Genomic DNA, 22,338 nt, shown 5'->3' with positions numbered 1-22,338 from the left:
CTCCTTTTGATGTGACCAAATAATATTAAAGTGCAGTTTCCATAGGAAAAAGTTATGGCACATGATTTCATGCATCTGAAAAACCTAGTTGAGCCATGTCAGAACCCACAATCAAAGAGTTGTTAGATCTGTTGATTGTGTTCTCTGCCACTGAAGCAACAAATCTCAAGCTCCAGGTGTGGGAGGGGGAAAGTTGTTGAGAATGAGAAGAAATCCAAGGTCATACCAGCCAGCCAGGAGTGGAATGCTGGACTGTTAAGGGAAAAGTGGGGGAGTGTGGAGGAGGTTTTGATGCACCTATGTGTTTTCTATCAGGTAGCTGTGTGAGAACTTTTTTAGTTGTGGCTTTTTGCTTAACATCTGTACACATCAATAAATATGAAATCTGCATTTCATCTGGATGCATGAGTCAGAATTTTATTGAGTCAACTGTGTCAGAACTTTACAAGCCAGAACATTCAGATAAATGCTCCCTTGTTTTCCTTGCTCTATTGTGTAGGATTCTTGAATTATTATTTTGTTTTTTCATCTTTTAGGTGAAGGGTTAAGGTTAAAAAAAATAACTATATATTTAAACTCATGTATCATGGTAGTCCAATATGTATATTTATTCGTTCCACTAATCATAGATCAGAAATCAAGGAATATCAATTCAATTTGAATGTACACAAATGCAATACAGATTCATTAAACCTGGACAGTTTTAATGTAAGGGAATAGTGGAATACCAAACAGGTAACTACTTTATAATAAAAAGAATAGATCAACTAGACCCTATAAAATTATAACAATATGTAACTAATTAAATCAAGTAAAATTAAACAATATACAACATAAAAGACAGAGAGGCTTATCACCAAGGCCGGTCCAAAAATCTGGCATCCCTATTCCTCAGAATCAAAGAAGTTTTGAATACAGACCTCACATGTTCATCTCTGAAGACTTTATACAAAGCTTGGTTCTCCTCAATTATCTTTTCATCCTTCTTAACCTCATTAATTTCCACAGAACAAGTTAATTCTGTAGGGGGTAACCGGTGGCATGGGTTCCAATATAATGCTCAATGGCTTAGAAATTTAATACTTACTTTTTCTCAGATGTGACTGATCTTAAGTTCTTTTTTTTCTTGAAGTCTTCATTCAGAAGAGCAGAAGATATTGAGATATTTAACTGCAAAATATAATGCCTGTTATGTTAGTGCATCTCTGTCTTTGAACATGAGAGCTGTTCAGATTTATGATAACATAAAGTTGAACATCATTATACATTTTATCATGTAGATGACAGCATTTGCAGTCATTACCATAATTTCACAGGGCATTTAAACCATGCGGTAATACTTTAGATTCAACTCACATTTTCTTCTTCTTTTCACTATTTTTTTTCATCTTTAAACTGGACTAATTTATTTAGCTAGAAAGACTCAGAGCAACATCTTCTTCAAAGATGTGGATCCAAGCATTTCACTTTCATAAGTTTTAGAATGGAGTTGGCTTCCACATCTGATGCAAAGCTTATTGCCCTTCCTCTTTTCTTTCCCTGAAACCCAGGAGTTGCTGTGAGCATGTAGGCAGATTTCAAAATAACAAAATAGAATAGTTTCACATTTATTTCATGCTTCAACTCTTTTTTAAAATCTTCTCATTTAGAATGGGAATAATGAACACACAGACAAAAAAATCCTCTGTACCCATACAGCAATATTGCAGAATCAATCACAGCTCTTTTTTTGTTGGGGGGGGGTAGTCTTAGATTAGAAATTTAGTAGATAATTGAATGGTATGAGTGGAAAACAGGTAGATTTTCATTGCTGTCAATGTTGTTCAAAAACATTAAAAAGTTAACAGGAAAAAAGCTTTAAAGCTTGCCAGAAATTGAATTTTGCACAAGCATTTGGGGGCGGGGGTGATTGGTGTAAAAAAATCAGAATAATTTCATAAGAGATGGGTATTGTATAATATTTCACTGGCAATTAAACTAAGGCACTTGCTTTTTCCATAAATTCAATTCTTACTATTCTTAGGGACAAAATAGATCTATTGAAACTAATAGGGATTATAGTGGATTATATTTGGATGAAACTGTTAGTTCTACCAGATCTACATGCCAAGCTCTAGAACTGTCTTCAGGTTTTTATCTTTCTTTTGTCTCCTTTCTAGACATTTTTCACTTAGTGGCTTCATTAGTCATAACACAAAAATCCAGATTCATGTTTACTCAATGTGTGTATAAAAATGATCATTTTCTAATATAAAAGTAGAGTTCCATAAGCAGGCTGTGAAAAAGTTTTGATTATAACAGACTCCAAGAACTCAACTCTATGTTTGTTCAGTACATTGTAACAAAGACACTTTTTTATTTTTTAACAACTTCCCTTCAGTGTTTATAACAACAAAACAGATTCAGAAACAAGATTTTCCTTAAATTAGAAGGATGCTCCTTTTTTTGGCATCAGATAATACTGACACTAAAGGATAATTGACGTATTTTCTACCCCATGGAAAGACACTCTTCTTTAATTGTTCTTTTATTTGTTTGATATAAAATGGGTACTGTGGTCACTGTTCACTCCAAGAATTATTTCTTTAGTTTTTATTTTTTTTTTTATTCCTGCGATTATATTATGAAGTAGACAAAGACCACAAAAAAGAGTGTTTGGGGTGATGATACATATTTACTTTATCTGCATTACATAATTGGTTTATATCTCCTTGACCCAAAGAACACAATGCAGTTCCCAAAGGGGAATATACATTTGAGCGGGTAGACGTATAAGAAGCCAAGTCTTTTGTGTTGCGGCTGATAGAGAAAGTGAATCCACAATTAAAGCCAAACGTGAGTTAAGATTTCCCCCTTGATTGCAGACTTCCAGTCTGGTTGGATGCAGAGTTTTCTTTTTCTTAGTTCAGTATAAAAATTTAAATTTCCCTTCCCCAATCTAGTGCCCTCCAGAGTCACTGGATTTATGAAACACACTCCACGGCTTCACAAGAAGATGGAGAAGCCTATACTTTTCCACAGGCCCTTTCTTTTAAAAAAAAAAGAAAAGAAAGTTAATATGTACCTTTCCATGGACATGATAGTTTTTAAAAACTCTATTGGTACCAGTGGACTTTTAAATTTTGGTTTGTTTAACCTCCCTTTTTCTTTGGTGCCAAAGAAAGGATTAAATTTGCAGTGGCCCCACTCTTGATCAGATGTATACTTTAGAGATAGTGAATTCACGTGAGTTTTACAAATCTTAAGGAAAAAAAGCTTTAGATTGGTAACCCTCATCATCCTTAGCTGCTTTGTTATCAACATAAAACACCACAAAATACAATCCTGCCAAAATTAGTATCTTGAAAATCCTCTTGATTTCACTGGAAAAGTTTTCTTTTTCATGCCTAGTGAAATTATTGAACTCTAATAGAGTATTCATCGACCTGTGTCACATTCTAATTTAATAAGTAGGAAAGGACAAGTAAGGACAAAGCAAAACAGAAACTATATAATTCTCTCAGTGTGTCTGCTTCATTTTGCATGAGGGAGGAAACAGAATTGGGTTTTTTTTTCAACAGAGTTGACCTAAGACACAATAAAATGACACAAGACAACCTGAATACTTAGTACCTTTAGTGAAAAGAAACACTGCAAATACTGTCATCTTCATTAAAACAGACATTCTGCAGCCTGGAAAATTACTACATAATCTCAGAGTAGCAGCTCTCTTCCTTCATCATGCGCAAAAGAGCAAAATGTTTAGAATCTTCACTCATACACTACAGGAATGGGCATAATGCATAGGAAATATCTTTGGGATCCGTCCTCAAGGTTGTGTGAACTCCAGCTTCAGTATCCACAATTAATGTGCCAGGAACTACAGGTCTGTAGGATTGAGCCAGGAATATAGCCCCACAGCCATTGGCACCAGTAACAAGCAACAGTAACATCAAAACAATTAATGCATTATTGAATCATCATGCAGATGACACAGTTATGTAAGTGTGTCATGACATCTGACACAAATGCTTAAGTTGCATGTGCTATGTATATATGCTTGTGCTATGATGTCATGATGCACATATTTTCACTTGTCCCCTATGCCCCCATGGATGTCCATGCCCACAGCTATGCTGTATGCCAACTACCTTCAAGTCTTGAAAGGAACTTACTTTTTACCTTTGTGTTAGATGCAGATTTTCTCTAAAATGTTCTTTCCCTCTCAGGCTGGATTCAGGAGCCACCATTTATGTTTACAGTATTCACTCCAAAATAGAGATAGTCCCTGACTTACAACCAGTATTGGGACTGGAACTTCCATCGCTAAGCAAGGCAGTCATTAAGTGAGTCATGCCTGATTTCGTGACCTTTTTGTCAGTCATTAAGTGAATCAGGGTCATTAAGTGAATCTGGATTCCCACGGGAAGCTGCATCCATCATAAATACATGCTGGTTGCCAAGTGCCTGAATTTTATCACTTGACCGCAGGGATGCTGAGAAGTTCAAGGACCGGTTGTAAGTCACTTTTTCCAGTGCTGTCATAACTTTGAACAGTCGCTAACCGAATGGCCATAAGTCGAGGACTGCCTGCACTGTGGGAAATTGAAATGGCAGCTTCTGGATTCGAGCAGCTAGAGCTGCCATTGTCAGGATACTGGAGAAGACCACTAACAAATAGGACAGGACCATTAAAGACATTTGGTTATACCTGGAGATGTTCGGTAGCTTTCAACACTGTTAACAGACAAAGCAATTATCTTCTCCTCTAAGGCTCTGCAGTGTAAACAACTGAAATCCCAATAGATAAAAGTAGAAGCAAGGAAAGGAGGGACAAATAAGTCAAAGGAAGCAGTGCAGCACTGTACATTGCAGACATGGGGAGGAGGTACAGCTCTGTGAGAGTGTATTACTTGCATGCGGAAAGTCCACCATTCAATTCCCATCAAGTCCAATTAAGGCTGGCAAAATCCAGACTGGACCTTTTGTTAGATGTCGTTGACAATATTGTATTAGATGGATCAATTCTGTGCCTTGATATAAAGCAGATCCTAGCTGACCAGCAGGATCACTCTAAGAGTTAAAATCTGCCTTTTTCCTGGGACTCACAGTGCCATCAGAGTAAAAGATTAAAATGGTTTGATCCATGCAAACCGCTGTTGAAACAAAAAAGGCACTAGGGTGAATTTTTCTAAGTCTTCTAAGTAATAGTGTTAGCTATTACTAAAACAAATCAGCAGCTTTCCATATGCAAGATGTAGATAATAGATGCAGAACAGATGACCAAGTGGGAACTCTAGCAGTATACTACAGTAGAATAAATTGACCCAAATTAGGAAATGTCTCTCTGGGATGCACTCATAAGGTCCAACTAATCAGAGCAATATTAAAATGCCCACTTTCTTGACTTTGCAGGTATTGTGGAAAGAAATCCTCAAACTTCAGACCAAGTGTACCAGGAGTTTCTCAAGTTGCTCTTATTTTTTGCCCTTCTAAATAAAAGATAGGTACATTGAAGCTCTATTCTGGTAAAGAAAATTCCACTCTGGAATACGCTTAGCTAATAGTATTTTTTCCTGTTTCTTCACTTTCTCGTACATTAAATATAAGGCTTTGATTCCAAGTGTTTACCAACTGAAGATAATATAGAAATAATATGCTATAAGGGCGGGGGGTGGCTGCTGGCTTGTTAAAAAGTTATAGTCATTACCATTACTGGAAATAATCATCTATGCATAAGTAAGAGAATGCAAAAATACATTGTTGTTTTAGTATACAGTATATATTACGTTGGCTTATTAAGTTACCCTTCTGACTATGATGTGGGCAGCATTTTTTTTGTGGCAAAAGATACCTTTCTTTTGAAGCCAATTCACATAAAGTGTGTCTTAATGATAACACTTTAAATTACAGGTGGGTGCTTAAAATAGCCCATGTGCAGCCCAGCCACCCCAAAATTTCAGTGATATGAGTTTTGAGTCAAAAAGAATAGAAGCACAAGATGTCTAAATGGTGAAACACATTTCTTCCCCCATCCATGAAAAACAAGCTGAACATTATTGACCATTTTTGACTCCAGCACTCGGATGCGGTCCGGAGTGGGAGAGTCCCCTTTTGGCGGCACTTGGATTACTGTAGGGGATAGCGGGTACCTCTGCCTCCAGGACGGGCCCCCCACCACCGAAACGTCCCCCCGGGTTTCATCCCAGGTGACCAATTCGCCCGGGGTGGTTACGGTGGTCTCCGGCGCGGTTTTCATGCCCGCTGCTTCGCCCTCCGACCCTGAACTCGCCTGCTCTCGAATTGCTGAGAGCTCACCCAGTTGGGGAGGCCGGTCGGGGCGCATCACGGTCGAGTCCGGTTCTCCTTCACTCGACTCCTCACTTTCCACTAGCAGGATGTCAGGTTCGGTCATCGCTAGCACTCTCCCTCACAGGGTCGGACAACCTTGTCTTCTCCTGGAAAGGGGCCAGCGGAATTTCGAGTTTTATGTTTCTCAGCTTTATGTAATGGTTGCCTAGTCCAAATACTCAGACTCACAAGAGGTTGCTAAATGAAATCTGATTTATTAAGAAACTTGTGACAAATACAGAGAAAGCTGAGAATGACAGAAAGCGCGCCAAATACAAACTAAAAACCCTCGCTGCAAACGTAACCCCGCCTCCCTACCAGCCGAGCCACCCGTCCCAGGTGCTGGTAACCGTCATTTCTTCTAGCCTGGGAAAGCAACCTTGAACACATGAGATAACCCAAATACATTCCAAGCTCGCAGCCAAGAGATAAACATACTCCCAGCCGGAACCTGCAAAGATGAAACACGCATCAGGCTAATGACATGCGAAACGTTACGATGTACCAAGCACATTGAAACGGTAAACATGACACCTTCCATTAATTTGTTTTTACCCTTAAGTCCCATTGAGATCGGTGAGACAATAGAGTCATAACTAGTGGAAAAATAATTGATTTTGGTGAAATCCTATGCATTAATATTTAGAAATATTGTAAGCTCACAGAATTCAGTTGGACATATTTATAGATCAGTCTTTATCAGACTGCATCCTTAAGTATAGCCTTTTAGTTTTGTTTTATAAATTCTTGCTCATTAATTGCTTTTGCTAATATTTTGAAAGATATTTTTATGGAGTATAAGTAGAACAGATTCTTCATTGTTGCGTCCTTGTTTCTTTGTCATATGGCATTTATTTGCATGTTGGCACCATCTCACTTGCTTTCCTAAACAAGTGCATTTGTTGCCTGATAAATTGATCTGTGCAACACAACATGAATGAAAAAGGCTGGCAGTGCCTAGTTGAAATAGGAATGCTCCTTCATGGGTTCCTTTGCATGTGAGGTAGCTGATCTGTCAAAATGGAATCTGTCACAGCATAACATTCATGGAGTTCACTAGCACTGCCTCAAAATACTTCTCTAGTAAAAAAGTGTAGAAAATATATACGATTTGGAGATTTGGAAAAGGTGTATGCCAATAAGTGTTCTTTGTGGGGAAGTTACATCTAAAAACAAGCAGATTCTTGTTTCTAAAATGGCTGAATAATGCTGAATTTTGATAGGAAAGACTAACCATGAGTATACTGTATGCTACACTGACATGGACCAAAGACAAACTGATCTGTATACCTCCAGACTTGAGGTTGGTATCTCATAAATAAGCATGACTTACCTAGTTATTTCATGAAACAGTATTCACAGCCTCTGAGCAGTGAGTTACTTTTAAGTCTTTCTCTTCTGTTATAGTTTTCATAGCTCAATAAAATTAAGTTTTTCAGGATAGCTGCTGAAATTATATTAAGCCTAATAATTTCTGGCTGTATTTTCCATGCGGTGTAAAGCTAGACCACTTGGTGGGAAGGAAACTTTCCAGTGTGACTAAAGGCTTATGAAATGTGCGCTGAGTTGTGACCTCAGATTCTCTATGAACAAGCTTTGACCTAAAACTGATGTATTCTAGACCATGGTTCTCAACTGCACAGAAGTGGTTTAGGTGAGACACAAAGTAAGCCGTTTAAACTTTTAAGTCTTTAAAAGATACTGGAAATGATTCATATAATAGTATTCCTGTGAACATGTAAAAATCCTTTTCAGAAAAAGTGGGCCTCAAGTTCTTTGATGGTAATTTGGGACAAGATACAAAAGGTTGAGAATTATTGATTTAGAGTCCCGTGCATGCATTGTTGAACACTTTGAAGGAGGGCACAATCTTATATGTGCACTTTTCCTTGTGTCATCATGGACATGTATGGAGGGGGCAAGTAACATCACATGTGACAGATCTCATCATGCAAATGACATAAGTTACATAATTCATGGTATTTGTGTGCTATTCTCCTGGTGTGGATGATAATGTCATGGCTTCTAATGGATGACTGCATGTCTCAGTAATCAGTTTATATTGGAAATGTGTTGTTTTGTTTTATAGTAAGACACTTAGATAGTCTCTAAGTTGCAGATAAGAAATGTTTGGGGGAAATGTTAGGGAGAGGATTTCTTGTCTGAATCGGGTTATTCTGAAACCATCTTTGGAAAGCTTAAAGGGGGAAATGTTCTATCAAGGAGAAGAGGGTGAATATTTGAACAAGTGGTTGTCTATTTAAAAAGGCACCATTGTGCTTTTTTACACTCTAAAAATCCAGTAAGTAAAGCACCGTACTTCTGCAGAAGAAGGAGAAAGAAACAGTGGGGTAATTGAGCCCAATTTTCTTAATGCCTTTTATTATTCATAATGCATAAAATGTGATATCTATTTCATTGGAATAAATAAAAAGTTGAGGCTCAAATTTAAAATTGTTTTGATTATACAGTGGACAAAATGGTAAAAGAGTTTCCTAATATAGCATATTCACAATGTAGCATAAATTTTAAGATAAAATCATTGCAGTGAAAGTTTGTAAAAAGATGTTTTGGTTGGTTTATTTTATATGACATCTTCCAACTGTGGTGGCTGTTTCATTTATGATGTTTATGCACAATGACTATTGAGACTCTCAGAAATAGTGTCATTATTTTTATTATTTATTATTTTGAATCTTTTGGTGAGTCACATCTTCAGGCAGCTACAGTGCTATAGACAATAATGGTATAATGCATTGAATAAGGAAAACTAAGTTACTTTAATGATAATTTCAGTATTTTTATCCATTATTTTAAAAGATTATGCATTGTTTAAAATGTTCTCACTTCATCTCCACCCCCCCCCAATATTTCCGCTTCTTTTGTACTTATTTGCCACCTTGAGCACTCTTTTCAGGTGGGAGGATACGATGCAAATCAAACCATCATCATCATCATCATCCAGCATGTGTCCATGATGGAGGAAGTTTTCCAGCATGACTCTGTGCCATCCCGCAAGTTACTCCTATGCAACCCACTACCATTTGCTATTCCTCCAATATGAGAAAGACTGTCGTGTAATAATACAGCAACATTTCTTTTTGTCTCTATGACTGTTAAACCAGTGCTGCATTGATCATAATCCTGAGCAATATTGGAAGCAAAGTCCTGGGTATTTTCTGAAGTATTTTTCCTGAGGTCCTTATATCAGCAGTTTCAAATCACACCTTCATGCATTTGCTGCCAATAATTCTTACTCATGGAGTGTGCATTGCATTCTTATGCACAACTTTCTAGACTCTTTAATATTGTCACCTAAAGCTCAGCTTTTATTTTCCTAATAAAAGAAGTGAACTTTAAGGGGTGACTGATGTGCTCTGAAGAGAAGAGCAAACTGAAAGAAAAGCAAACTGGAAATATTTTGAGTTTGAATTGGCCATTGTGTTTTGTGATCAAGGGTTTTTGTTTTCTTTAATCAAACTGCTTATTAGGCCTGTGCAGATCATTCAGTGAGGAATTTTGGGCACCCTTCTGAATTCAGTCCTCAAAGCTTTGAAGGAGTTGTTCAAAGGCTGAGGCTGGCTGCTTAGATGCTCCCCCAAATTTTATGTCCACATGGGCCCTCTATGCATGCTTTGTGGAGTAGATTGATAGGGATAATTTGCTGACAATCAAACTGGCTTATTGAATTATCTGCACAAGCATATTATTTATTGTATTTAAAGTACTAACCTCTTAACTCATAAGTGCTAGAAACAGGAATAGCCATTATTAAAATAGGAACTTTAAAATAATATTTGGTGGATTCCAGTCATCCACCAAAGCTACTAAATATATGTCACATTCGTAATAAGGCAAGAGGCCCATAAAATGAGACATGATTTGTCATTATGGTTTTTCAAATATCAACATTGACTAAATAAAGATTATGACAGAATAAGAAATTGCTGTGGGACTTACTCATAAAAAGTTAGCTAGATCAAATTTGGTGGGATAGATAATCTGTGTGAGTTGGCCTGGATGCAGCTTTTCCAAACCTGACAAGTCAGAGTGACTGAGAATTGTGAGACTTGCAATCCTAACACATCAGGGGAATGTGTAGGGAAGGAAGGTATCACACTTTTCAGTAGGATTTTTGGTGTATAATTTACTGCATGATTATGTGCTTCAAATCAGGCTGTAAACTCAAAATGTTTGCATTGTGTCTAGTGACTCAGTTTTGTTGTTGTCATTGCACAGCACTGAATCATTTCTTATACTGTGCCAGATCTAAAGAATTTCTGCCTGAAATAGGATTAAGGCTGGCTGGAAAAAATATAGCATTCCCTAACAAGTGCATGTTGAGGGGAGGATCTTAATATGAGCTTAAAGTATTTTTGTGCTCCAATAAAGTAATAAATAGCAGATCTGATTTAGATGTTTTCTTCAATTAAATGCCATGTAACTGTCCTTTAATGAGAACAACATCTGGCTGATGTAAGACCATTTGGTAAAACTAAGCTTTTAGCTTGAATCTTCTAAACCATTCAATCACAGCACTCTTCTTTTATGTTTATTCTCAATACCCATTTCTTTAATGAAAGGTCAGAGAGTACTTAACCCCAGGATGAGAGATTGGAAGTAATCATAGAAACGTAGAAAGCTGCTTTATATTTAGTCAGACCATTGGTCCATCTAGCAGAGTATTATCTGTGCGCTGACTGGCAACAGCTCTCCAGATAAAGGGCTATGTGGCAGATTACAATTGCATGCAGAAGGTCACAGGTTGAGACCTTCACATCTCCTGTTAAAAGGGATCCTAAGTGGCAATTGAGGTGAAAGAATTCTCTCTCCCAGAAATCTCAGAGGGCTGTTCCCATAGGGGTGCTATCCAGTTATTTTGGCTTCCATAATCTCTAGTCATTAGCCATGTTAGCTGGAGGTTGCTGCAGTTAATCAAAGTTTCAGGAGGACACCAGCTTTGCCTACCTCATATTAGAAAGGCAAATAGTTTGGCCAGGTGAAAAATAATTTTCCTTGTTCTCCCAAACTGTTCAGTCACCTCTGCTGAACTGACATAATTACACAATTTTGCCCTTCGCACTACCATACAGTTTGCCTGAGGAATGTAGATACTAAATACATATCATTTCTGCCATGTTGTGCAACTGATGTCAGAGTATAAAAGAAGGATCTGAAATGTTCCTCAAATCGTAGGTCACTAATGCAAAGTAGGAATGCTTTTGCTGGTGAGTAGTTTGCAGTAATGGGAGTAGAATAACACTCTGCTGTTCCTTCTTAGGAAAAGTACCAAAGTTTTTGAAAAACATTATTAAGCCTTTCCTAAACTGGTTTGTCCAGATATTTTGGGACTACAGCCCCCCTTCCCTCAAATATTTAGAATGCTTAAATATTATCCAAGTTGTAGATCAGCTTTCTCCAAATTGATGCCTTCCAGAAGGGCATTCCCCATCCCACCCATATGCAAGTCCCTGTTATAGGATGCCAGGTTGGACCTGTCCCTTTTACATAAATTTCAGTTACTTGTTGAAGATCTTTTCCTGGATCAGAATTCTTCTGTCATAATAATAGAAGAAAGAAAAGACCAATGTGCATTTAACCAGAATTCTGATTCAGGAAAAGATCTCTAATGGGAAATTGCAATTTGATAACTTTAGGAACCTCTTCCCCATCCCTCCATTCCAACATAGCGAGGTAATTTGGGATATGTTGTTACATAAAGAAGGAAGAAGAAGCAGGCAAATACTGAGATTTATTTTCCCACAGGTCACTTCTCTCTGCCCAAGTTATGTGGAACTGTCCCTGCATTTCATCAACATCAAGAATAGGGAAATGATGCAGAAATTCAGTGTAAGACAAAAGAGAGTATGGGAAGCATGTGACATGTATGCTTCTTGTTCTGCTTGTAGCAGAATTGCCATGAGGGTCTAAAACAAATATGTATATGTATGCAACACCAAGTTTTTGTGGCTACTGAAAGTTGCCTCCAAATGGTAACTTATAAAATGACAAAATTGCATTTTAATTACACTTCAGTAATAATTTGCTTAAAACTAGTTTTCAACCTGGTTCGGCCTTTTTTTTTTTAGAGTACAACCCCAAGTATGCCATCAAAAGCTAGATGTTGCCCACAGCATGAAAAAAATATACACCCATGACCTAACATAATGGGAAATTCTGGCTTCTCAGTGGAATTGATTGCTAGTATTAGTCTGATTAAAAGCTACACAGTTAACCTCAATACATTTCACACATAGAACTTATTCTTTGTATATATTTGGACAATTAGTTTCTGTTGAATGACTGGCAAATTATGTCTAAAACTGAGTTTATATTATTATGTCAAATTAGCTTTCCCAGGCCTGTTGCTGAGCCACCAAGAGGGTTGTTATTTATAAAAAAACAAAAACTTGTTGTATGCTTCATTCTCTTTCCAAGTCTGAGAAGAATAATATTTACCGTTTAATTAACCTTCTGTGGTTTGGTGGGGATGGATGACAGATCAGTAATGAATGTTATTATAATCACATTGTCTACTGCAGTTTGTTTTGGGGGAGGGAATAGATAATTAGTCTTAATTTCTGCAAGAACTATTACAGTGTAGAAAGGTGATTAGTTAACTGAGCTTGGGAGTCCTGCTGAAAGTAGGAATAAGGTTGCCGGCAAATCTGTGAGCAGGAGAGTGTTGGGGTGGGGATCCAGATGCACACTTCACTCTCCAAAGTTACAGTAAGTTAAAAATCCCAAAATTAAATTTTAGCTCTTATAAATCAAGTTATCAAAAGTATATTTCATTCCCACTTCAAAAATTAATCATATAATTTCCAGTTCCTTTTGTTTTTACAAGAGACCTTAAGAATTCCTTTTGAGAGCTTATGTGCTAAAATAGAGCATCAACATGGACTGTGATGCAGTATGAATGAAGATTTCTGGAAATCCATTCCTTGCTGAAGTATAGGTTTTTAAAAGAAGAAAATGGCAAGGTCGTCAGTACTGTCAGCATAGAAGTTACTGCAACAAGCATAGCAGTAGAAACTGGAATTTGGTTCTGTACTGTCTCCTTTTCTTGATGCAGACCTTTTAGGAAAGATGTATACAGAAACAAGCATGTATATTGGAGATAAGAGTATTAAAAACAACATGTTGGTGGCATACAAAACAGTTTTTTTTGTATTTTTATTGAACATTAAAGGAAATACATAAACAAGCAAAAAGAAGATAAGAGGGATGAAAGTATAATACAAATAAACAAGCAAGGAATTTGGAAATGTCATGGAGGTTATGATTTTCCAGTATAATATAATTATTTATAAGCAATTGAATGTATTGTATCACTTTAACAGACTAAAAACACTGTTAATATTTAGTCTTGGTTTAGAGTTTGAGAACTGTGGTCAACCTGTATAAATCACTGTATAAATATTATAGCTTATCAGTTATAAGCTATAATAAATTCAAATCATATTAATAAAAATCTGTTCTGTTTTTGACACTGCACGGTAAAAACATGTACCTTATACATGAAGAAACCCAACTTTTTGATGTGGTATGTATCTATGTAATAAGTTCAAGTCTAGAAACTGTTTCTAATTTGAATTGAATTCTTTGTCAGATTTTCTTTCAAGTTATGAGGTTATTCTAGACATCGAAGCATACTCACACAACTTAGACCTTCTAGTATTTTCCATACTAGAATAGAAAATAATTTTCCAGAATTATGAGCCTTACAGCATTGCCACCAAATACGGAAAAAACATTGGACCTGCTCATTACATTTCCAGCCATTTTTAGAAAATGAATTGTCCGTTTTAGCAATCAGGACTAGAGTAATGTAGTCTAAGCAGATAAAACATTTTTTATCTGCTTAGACTACATTACATTTAGAGATACATACTTTTAGAGAAAACCAGTTTTCTCTAAATACAAGGTTTGGAGAAAATGTAATGATGTTCTTCCATTGGAAATTCCCATTGTTGTATTTCTATTATTTCATTCAGATTCTGCATCCACGTAATTGTGCAGTCTTTGATTTGTTCAGATTCAAATTAGTCAGGACTTTCAATATTTTCCCTTGTTTCTGCAATTCTTTTAGTACTATACTACTTATCTGAAGATACCAAATAATCTAATCATAGTTACAGTAAAAAGCTACCAATCAAACGCTACTGTAAGTTTGAACCAGGCACCCTGCAAATGGAGCAAATAAACTCAATTCTACAGCACTAAAATTAAAAACAGCAGAAGAAACACACAGAAGTACATTACGAATCAAATGTGCAAAAAAAAAAAAAAAGGAAAGGACTTAACAGATTTAACATAGTTGTCTTTGAACTTCTGCTATTAGGAAGGCCAAAAGTTCTTCAGCTGTTTTTTCCAAAGAATATGTTCTCACTCCCTCACATTCATGGCTATGATCAGCTCCAATTGCTACCTCATATTCTATAAATATTTTGTAATCCAGTATAAACAATAGATGCTAGTTGCCTCAGACAAACTCTGCATGTTCTTGGAAAACATAATGGGATACCAGAGAAGCTCAGAAAGTACAGTAATGCCTCATTCAAGTTAAAAATAACTTATTTGTAGAAAGCCTACCTGCACATTGTAACAGGGAGCTGGAACTGGGGGAGTAGAAGGGGTTATCCAAGCAGTAGCACGGGGTTAGCAGGGAGGGGGCTGTGTAGACGTTTCATTCTCGCCCCTAGTTTATAGGCACAAACCTGAAACTTCAGGTCTGCATGCAGCCTTCAGAAACTTTGCTTTGGTTCTTCAAAGCTCTTCCAAAAGTTGCCAACAATTGCAATATTTAAAGCAATGGAAGGGGGATGGTTACATGGGAAGTAAATGCAGTAACTGTATTTAATTACCTTAATTTGAATTAAATTTTGGTTTAATTAAATCAGGTTTCCTTCCTGTCTTGGTCCCACTCAGTTTTGGAGTGCAGTCCCCAGCACACCATCGAGAGGTTGAGTACAGCTCACAAGCCCCCAAAGTCTATGCACTAGTTAGGTGCTTGAGTTCAGTGAGGCAGTGTGCAGGTGACCGTTGCAGACATCACTGGAACGAAAGAGGGTTTGAAACAGGGAAGCCTCAAATATGTACTTCTCTGTGAGTGGCCTAGACTAGACAAGATTGATGCCCTCTAACCTTGCCAACAGGCTCACCAGCCTCCTTTTTTGCCCCACAGCAAATGAGAAGATGCCCCCTCTTGGGCCCTCCTCCCCACTGCTGGGCTCAGTGCTCTACTACCTCCGTAGCCAGTTCCCTCCAGTGTTCCCCTCCCAGCGCCTGCCTGCCTGCCTGCCTTGAGGCCAAGTGTTTGAATTGGCAGCAGGCCCAAGCAAGAGTAAACAAGTCTGGGGGAAGGAGTGCAGGTGCCCTCAGAGTTTCAGCACAGCTAGAACTATGGGAGGGCCTTCCCACCATTACCCATGGACAAGCTGGCAGCCCTTTTTCCCATATCGAGTAAGTGTGGAAGCCAATGAAGTTAACATGCCAAGGCCCTTCAGAACTTGGAGCCAGATCTGCCTAACTATATGTCTAGGTGCCACTAGACAAAGCAGATACGTGGACTATATTAATGAGGTGCTGATATATGATATAATTGTATAAATAGCATATTGGTCTAGAATTGGATCAGAAATCATAGGGTTCTCTGATTGACTAACTTCTTTCACCCAGTTTGCATTAACATCTTGTGACATCTGAAACCTCCTATTCCAAAAAATAAATAAACAAGCAAGATTGGCCCTGCCGTGGGTTTGGGGTAGTTGCTGAATGCATCTGGACTGTATTAGAATTCCAGTTACTTTAAACTGCCTGAACGCTAGCAATATATGTCAACAGGATTTGCATATTATGGCTATGTGCTAAGTATTCTGAATTCTGCCTTTTGGGGAAAAAACGTTGCTGTTAATTTATTTGCAGCTCCAGAAATTGAAACGATCGCTTTCTTTCAAGACCAAAAGTTTGCGGAGTAAAAGCGCAGACAACTTTTTTCAACGGACAAATAGTGACATGAAGTTGCAAGTAGATTTGCTATCGGAAATCAGCTCTAGAACGGGACAGCTCCCTAATTCTGAAAGTCGAAACTCCACTCCAACCAAAACCCACCTCCAACCAGAAGACAAGACTCATATTTTCCAGGAACACATCTTCAAAAAACCCACTTTTTGTGACATCTGCAACCATATGATCGTTGGTAAGTAAGATTTTACATTTCTGTGAGCACTTTTTATTTTTGCGATTACAAGCAGCCTTTCTAGGGGGCGTGATCAAAGGCACTTTCTTGCCTTTGTTTAAAGTATATTCAAACAACTTAAGAAATTTACTATCATCTCTTTCTTTTTAAGTTTTTGTCATAGAAAGTGATCCTCTGAGAACGACTGTGTTTGCCAGAACTAAACATTTCGACTTATAATTGCTATATTTAGACATTCTAAGAACCAAATTTCTAGAATCTAGAGTTAGCTTCCCAGGTTTCTATATGTAAGAAGCAAAGGAGTTAGAGTGGTGATGATGGAAACATGCTTAAATGTAGCCAACAGGAAGCTAGGAAAGAGACACTGTAATGCATATAATCCAGCTGTAATTAACACCAATTGAAAGAAATGCTTCTTTCAGCAGATGTTTTTGGAAGACTTCTCAGTGGTACTGTTGAAGTAAGTTTCGGGGCCATGGAAATTGCAAACCTTCCTCTCCATGGGTGGGGCAGGAAGCCTGGTTCCAGAAAAACCTCTTTACTGTAGTGATGGAAACCTCTGCCGCATCCTTTGTGCCAGTGACAAAGTGGGCGTTGGCTGCATATGTTCATCAATGTATTTATGTTCTACGGCTTCCAGCCATGGACCCATATGGCCTGATTAATTAGGAACAGTCTGAAGTCCCTAAATAATTGGGAGGGCCAGGGTAAATATTGATGGATTTGTGATAGTTTCCTGCATGTCTACAAAAGGAGTGGAAGCTTATAGCCCTTTTGCCACATACAGCCTGTGGCCTAGTTTCATGCAGTACTTAACCTGCTTTCAGAAAGGCTATCAGAAGAAGACAACAGTGTTCACACGTCATACTTGTTTATTATTACCACCTTAACCCATTAACTGAGTTTGCACAATGCACTGAATTGTAAGGAACCACATGCAAGCAAGCTTATGATTCCAAACCTAGAGTGTTGCATGAAAGCAGCTGCGAAGTTTATAATTTAACCTGCTAAGAGTATCTCAATAATTACGTTCTGCCAAGGAGTGAAATAATTCCTATTTGTAGTGCTTAATGGAATAGATGGTGAGTAACTCAGACTGTTAACTTCTCCCTTTTCCCCAGAAATGGGGTTAGGTGAATTTAAAATGAACATGCCTTCATTATGAAGTAGAAATTCAAAACTCATTCCAAAGCTCAGAACCTTTGTGTTTATTACAATTCCTCTCCCTCCCGCCCTTCCTTTCCAGTCTGTCAGAAAGCAAAAATCTAGCTTTCATTTTATTTATAAGCTATTAATATGTAGAATGAAAGGAATGTAAAGTGGGTAAAAGAAGTATTCTGATTATCAGTACCAACAACTGAGTCTCAGGTTTTTTTCTCATTTGACTTTGTCATATTTTTCCATTCAACCCTGAGATAACATGTTAATTTACATTAAAAGCGATGAGGCAGGCAGGCAGGAGGGGTGATTTTACAAGAACATACGAATTAAGGACAACGCTACCAATAGAAAGCATGTTTCTTTTTTCTCCACTGTACTACACACGTACACCTACCAAAAACACATACCAACTTTCTAGTGCTTTAAACTGGGATAAATAAATAAATTAATCCTGCTATTCTTAACTCCATTTCCTGTAGTGACTTAGATGGAAAACATCTTAATTTTCCATACATTCTTTGCATGCTAGGCCTCTCAACTGTGTCAAATGCAAGGATCCTTAAAAGTATGAACTCAGATGAATTAGTAAGATCAGCATGAGGATAAGTCTATTCAAAAGTGGTTAAATGAATGGAATTAATAGAAAATAAAAGAGAGGTTGCTTTGTAAATGAATAGTTTCTTGACCCTAGTTAGACTAGCCATTTGATTCTTTGCATAAGTTATATTTTGGGTTTAATTTTAAGCAATACAGTTAGCTTTTATTTCCTAAACTACAACATGGAAAGCAACGCCAGATGTGCAACTGTTGTCAGTACTGCAATTGCCCTTAAATATTTGGAACTCAAATCTTCCTTCGGCTCCTTAATTTTACTTTCTCTCTCATCAACTATTTGCTTTATATTCATGCTATACACGATATCTGTAGATTTAGATCAGTGTTTCCAAACTTGGCAACTTTAAGATGTGTGGACTTCAATTCCCAGAATTCCCCAGTCAGCCATTCTTGTGTGGCAATTTCAACAGAAAGAATTTCACTCACCAGTACCTGACATACTACAGTCTTGTCATTTCCCCTTCTATGTGGCAATTCAAGCTACAGGACCAATGTCCTATTTTAAAACTGAGCTACTCTGCTGTGAATACTTCCTAAAATTTTGCACACAGAGAAACACTACCAAAAGTAATGCAGCAGTTCTCCTACGCTCCCCTTCTTCAAATCAGGTTTGAATATTGGAATTCTCTGAACGTGGTCTTTTCCATAGATGGCAACAAGGCGGGCTCAGTGTGGCCCCAATACAAAATGGAATTCTGGGCTAGACAAGCCTTTGGTCTGCTTCATTATGGCTCCACCCTCCTTGGAACATTTGCTGGAGGCCAAAGAGAGGGCTGCACCACACCATCTTGGGTGTTTTCTGTTTAAAAAGTCCTGGATGCACAGTGCAATTCACACCAACATGGACTTGAAATAGAAGTTCAAGAAACAAAGGCATGTTTCACACATCACATAACGCAATTATGTGGTTTCATAGGATTTGGCTTTATGTGCTGTGTGATGCCAGTTGTAGTTTGTAAACTATGGTTTATAGCTTAACATCTTTTGTAAATCCAGCCACTGGGGCTTTATTCCCAAGGTCACAGGTAAGCAAACCATGGCTTAGAATAAAAAGTGAACCCATTCATTATGCTTTCTTGCCAAGGTGAGAAGATTCTATCTGCTACGTTAGCTTTCTGCTTCTACTTTATCCTGTCCCCATAAGGTGACCTGCATCCCTGCCTCTCAGTTTGATCACCTTGCGCTTAAAGACAATCCCTTTTTCCATTATTCATAGGTCTTTAAGAATCTGAACTGCAGTACACAAGACTAGCCCTTACTGCTGGCCAGTAGCAAGCCAGGTATGGCCTACTGGTCTTATGCGTTTATTAATAAGGTATTTGGTACTTTAGTTTCACATTAATTGTGCTGCCCAGTACCTCTTTTTTCAATGCCTTTTCATTTGTGAGTGTGGGTGTGTATGTACTATCACATGTACACAAAATCCTGACCATATGGCTTCCCTCCTTTAGTATGTAAACAATAGTGAAGTATATGCACACAAATTAAAGTAGGGCTTTTGCTGTACTTTTGCTATACTTTGCAGGCTGCAAAGTTGTCCATCATTGAAAGTGTTACTTAGCCATGCCAAACCTGAAGTAGAATAGAATGCATTGACTGTGGGAAAGTATTTGCTTCTATTATTAAGAGTATTATTACTATTTTTTTAAGAACACAGTACTGAGAAGGATTCTCACTATTAATGTTTCCTTTAAAAGCAAGTGTTCCAAAACTGGGTCCCTAGGAAATAAGTTCTAATTTTATTCTTGTTTTTAGTATGTCTGCTTGCAGTAATATATTCAGTTATTTCCACCAGGAATTTTTAAAAATATATTTATCAAGACCTCAAAGATACATCTGGATGGTAGCTAATAAAAATAGAATTGGGGAAAATGTCTTGCTCAAATTTTTATATGCCTGCTTTCAGGCGGCTAACATTTTCATTTTTGCAATTTGACTCGGGATTAAGGGAACACTTGGTAGGATGCTGTCTCTGGGCTCCCTGTGGCAGTAGTTAGGGTTGGAAGGATCTTGGAGAATATCTAGTCCAATTCCCTGCAGGGATCCACTATTACATCATTCTGTACAGAAGGCCATCCAGCCTCTGTTTAAACACCTCCAATAAAGACAATCCACCACCTCCTGAGCATTTATAGTTATTAAATGTTTTCTATGCCCAACTAAAATCTGATCCCTTGTAGTTTAAACCCATTCTTTCTTGTCCAGACTTCTGGAACAACTCTGAACTACTTTGCCCTGTCTTCTACAAACCAGTCCTTCCAATACTTGAAGAAAACTATCATGCCTACCTGCTATATCCTCTTTTCCATACTTGACATCACCTTGATTTTCTCACATTGCAGTGCTCCAGCTTTTCTGTAGAATTTAGGATTTAAAATAGATGCTGGTCAATGTTGTTTTATAACACACAGTGCTGTGGAGCAGAAGTCCTGACAGGCGTCAAAATTGGTGGGCCCCAATGATCATTATTTTTGAAAGTGGTCTCCTGTTTCTGCCCAAGAATGCTGGTGATGATACTGGGACTGTTAGTTTATGAGTAAGTGCAATATGTGGTGTCCATGTTGATTTGCCTACGATGGTTTAGAATCTGAACAGTTATTTTAGTTAGAAAGATCTTAGTGGCTCTCTGTAAGAATCCATATGTACCTCTCATCCCTTCTTTCCTCTGCTTTCCTGCTACCGTAAATTCATGTTTCAAAGATGTATGCCACAAAAATGTTGTTAGTCCTTTAATGAGCTATATGCCTTTTATTGTTGCTATTGCAGATTAACAGCTACTCTTTCACCATTACTTAACCTGCATCTTAGCTAATTATCATGATCACAGTCTTTCTACAACAGCTCATGGGATTAAAACAAAACAAAAATTGTGATATCGTGTTAAGCATCAATAATTTAAATCAAAATTCATTTCATTTCAATCCAATTTTAAAATACCTACCAGAGCAGACAGCACTTCAGTTAAAACCCTGTTTTAAAATATTTATCAGCGTCCAATACCAATTCCACTAAAAGACAATTTTAAAGTAACCATCAGCAGCAGATACCATTAAAATTTTCAATTAAAGGCCAGGGAGAAGAGACTGCTTTTCCTATTAAATGCTTCGATTTCTTCTTCTAACAATAGTTGCGACCTTTCATATTATTGCAAGCTTTTTATCAAAAGAGTCCAGTTGCACAATTTAAACTAACTCCATTTTTTTTATTGAAAGGGTGCGAGATTTATTGATTTTTGCCACACAACCAACAGGAGCTATTTCTATAAACCCTGCCATAGTGATACAATAGACCTTCATTCCTTATAAACTATTACTGCTTGCCATAGAATAGCTGTCACTGCCACATTGATAGTTTAGAAAGCCTCCTACAACACTAGATTAACAAAAGGGCCTCATACAGAAGCTTAGGCACAGAGCAATTTGTATGAAACCATTGTCAAGTCATGCTATTCACTGCTTTCTGAGAACTCCTAAAGGTTCACCTTCAGCTGTGATTCCCATTGTAATGGACATGAAACTCCCCTTGCTCTTTCAGCTTGGAAAACCTCAGTTAATTGCCTCAAAACCTGCGTGCAACATTCCCACTCAGACAGGGAAATGGATGCAGAAGTCATGATGTCTTCTGAGCAGCCCTTGGATTCGCCTGGGCAATTTTGGGCTGGGGGAACATTGCCTGGGTAGCTGTATCCCAGTTATTTCTTTCTGGTCTCCAAATTTCTGGAGTCACAAGCAAAGGAAGATTACTGGATTCTTCCTCTAGGCCTGGCCTTGTTGAACTGGCAGTCAGTCCCATGCAAATCAAAGAGAAAAACTTCAAAGACCCAGTTGCACACAAGGTAGAGTACTTTCAGATTCCAGTTCCAACAGGAAGAGAGGATGCATCCTGGTGCACATGACCCTCTCTATCCTTTGACAGCCCAGAGGTCAATGATTCCCATCAGCATGTGTTTCCTCATTGACTTGCCTGTTTCTTTTCACAACTTTCTGGGCCAGCTTTGTCAAGACACTGAGTCTTGTACATGGGCATGCAGT

The 22,338-nt window shown here is 37.8% G+C and overlaps 1 protein-coding gene across 3 annotated transcripts in view; it reads left to right on the top strand.

Moving 5' to 3' along the window:
- The window catches only part of STAC (SH3 and cysteine rich domain), a 78,321-nt gene that overhangs the window by 11,572 nt on the left and 44,411 nt on the right, over positions 1-22,338 (top strand). For all 3 annotated transcript variants that reach the window (XM_063304093.1, XM_063304092.1, XM_063304094.1), the window contains exon 2: positions 16,258-16,531. In XM_063304093.1, coding sequence (XP_063160163.1) covers positions 16,258-16,531 — 274 coding nt within the window. The remainder of the gene's footprint in view (positions 1-16,257; positions 16,532-22,338) is intronic.

Source organism: Candoia aspera, chromosome 4, assembly GCF_035149785.1.
Source record: "Candoia aspera isolate rCanAsp1 chromosome 4, rCanAsp1.hap2, whole genome shotgun sequence".
Lineage (NCBI taxonomy): Eukaryota > Metazoa > Chordata > Lepidosauria > Squamata > Boidae > Candoia > Candoia aspera.
The sequence above is the reverse complement of the archived record's forward strand: the minus strand, read 5'-3'. Positions and strand labels throughout refer to the sequence as shown.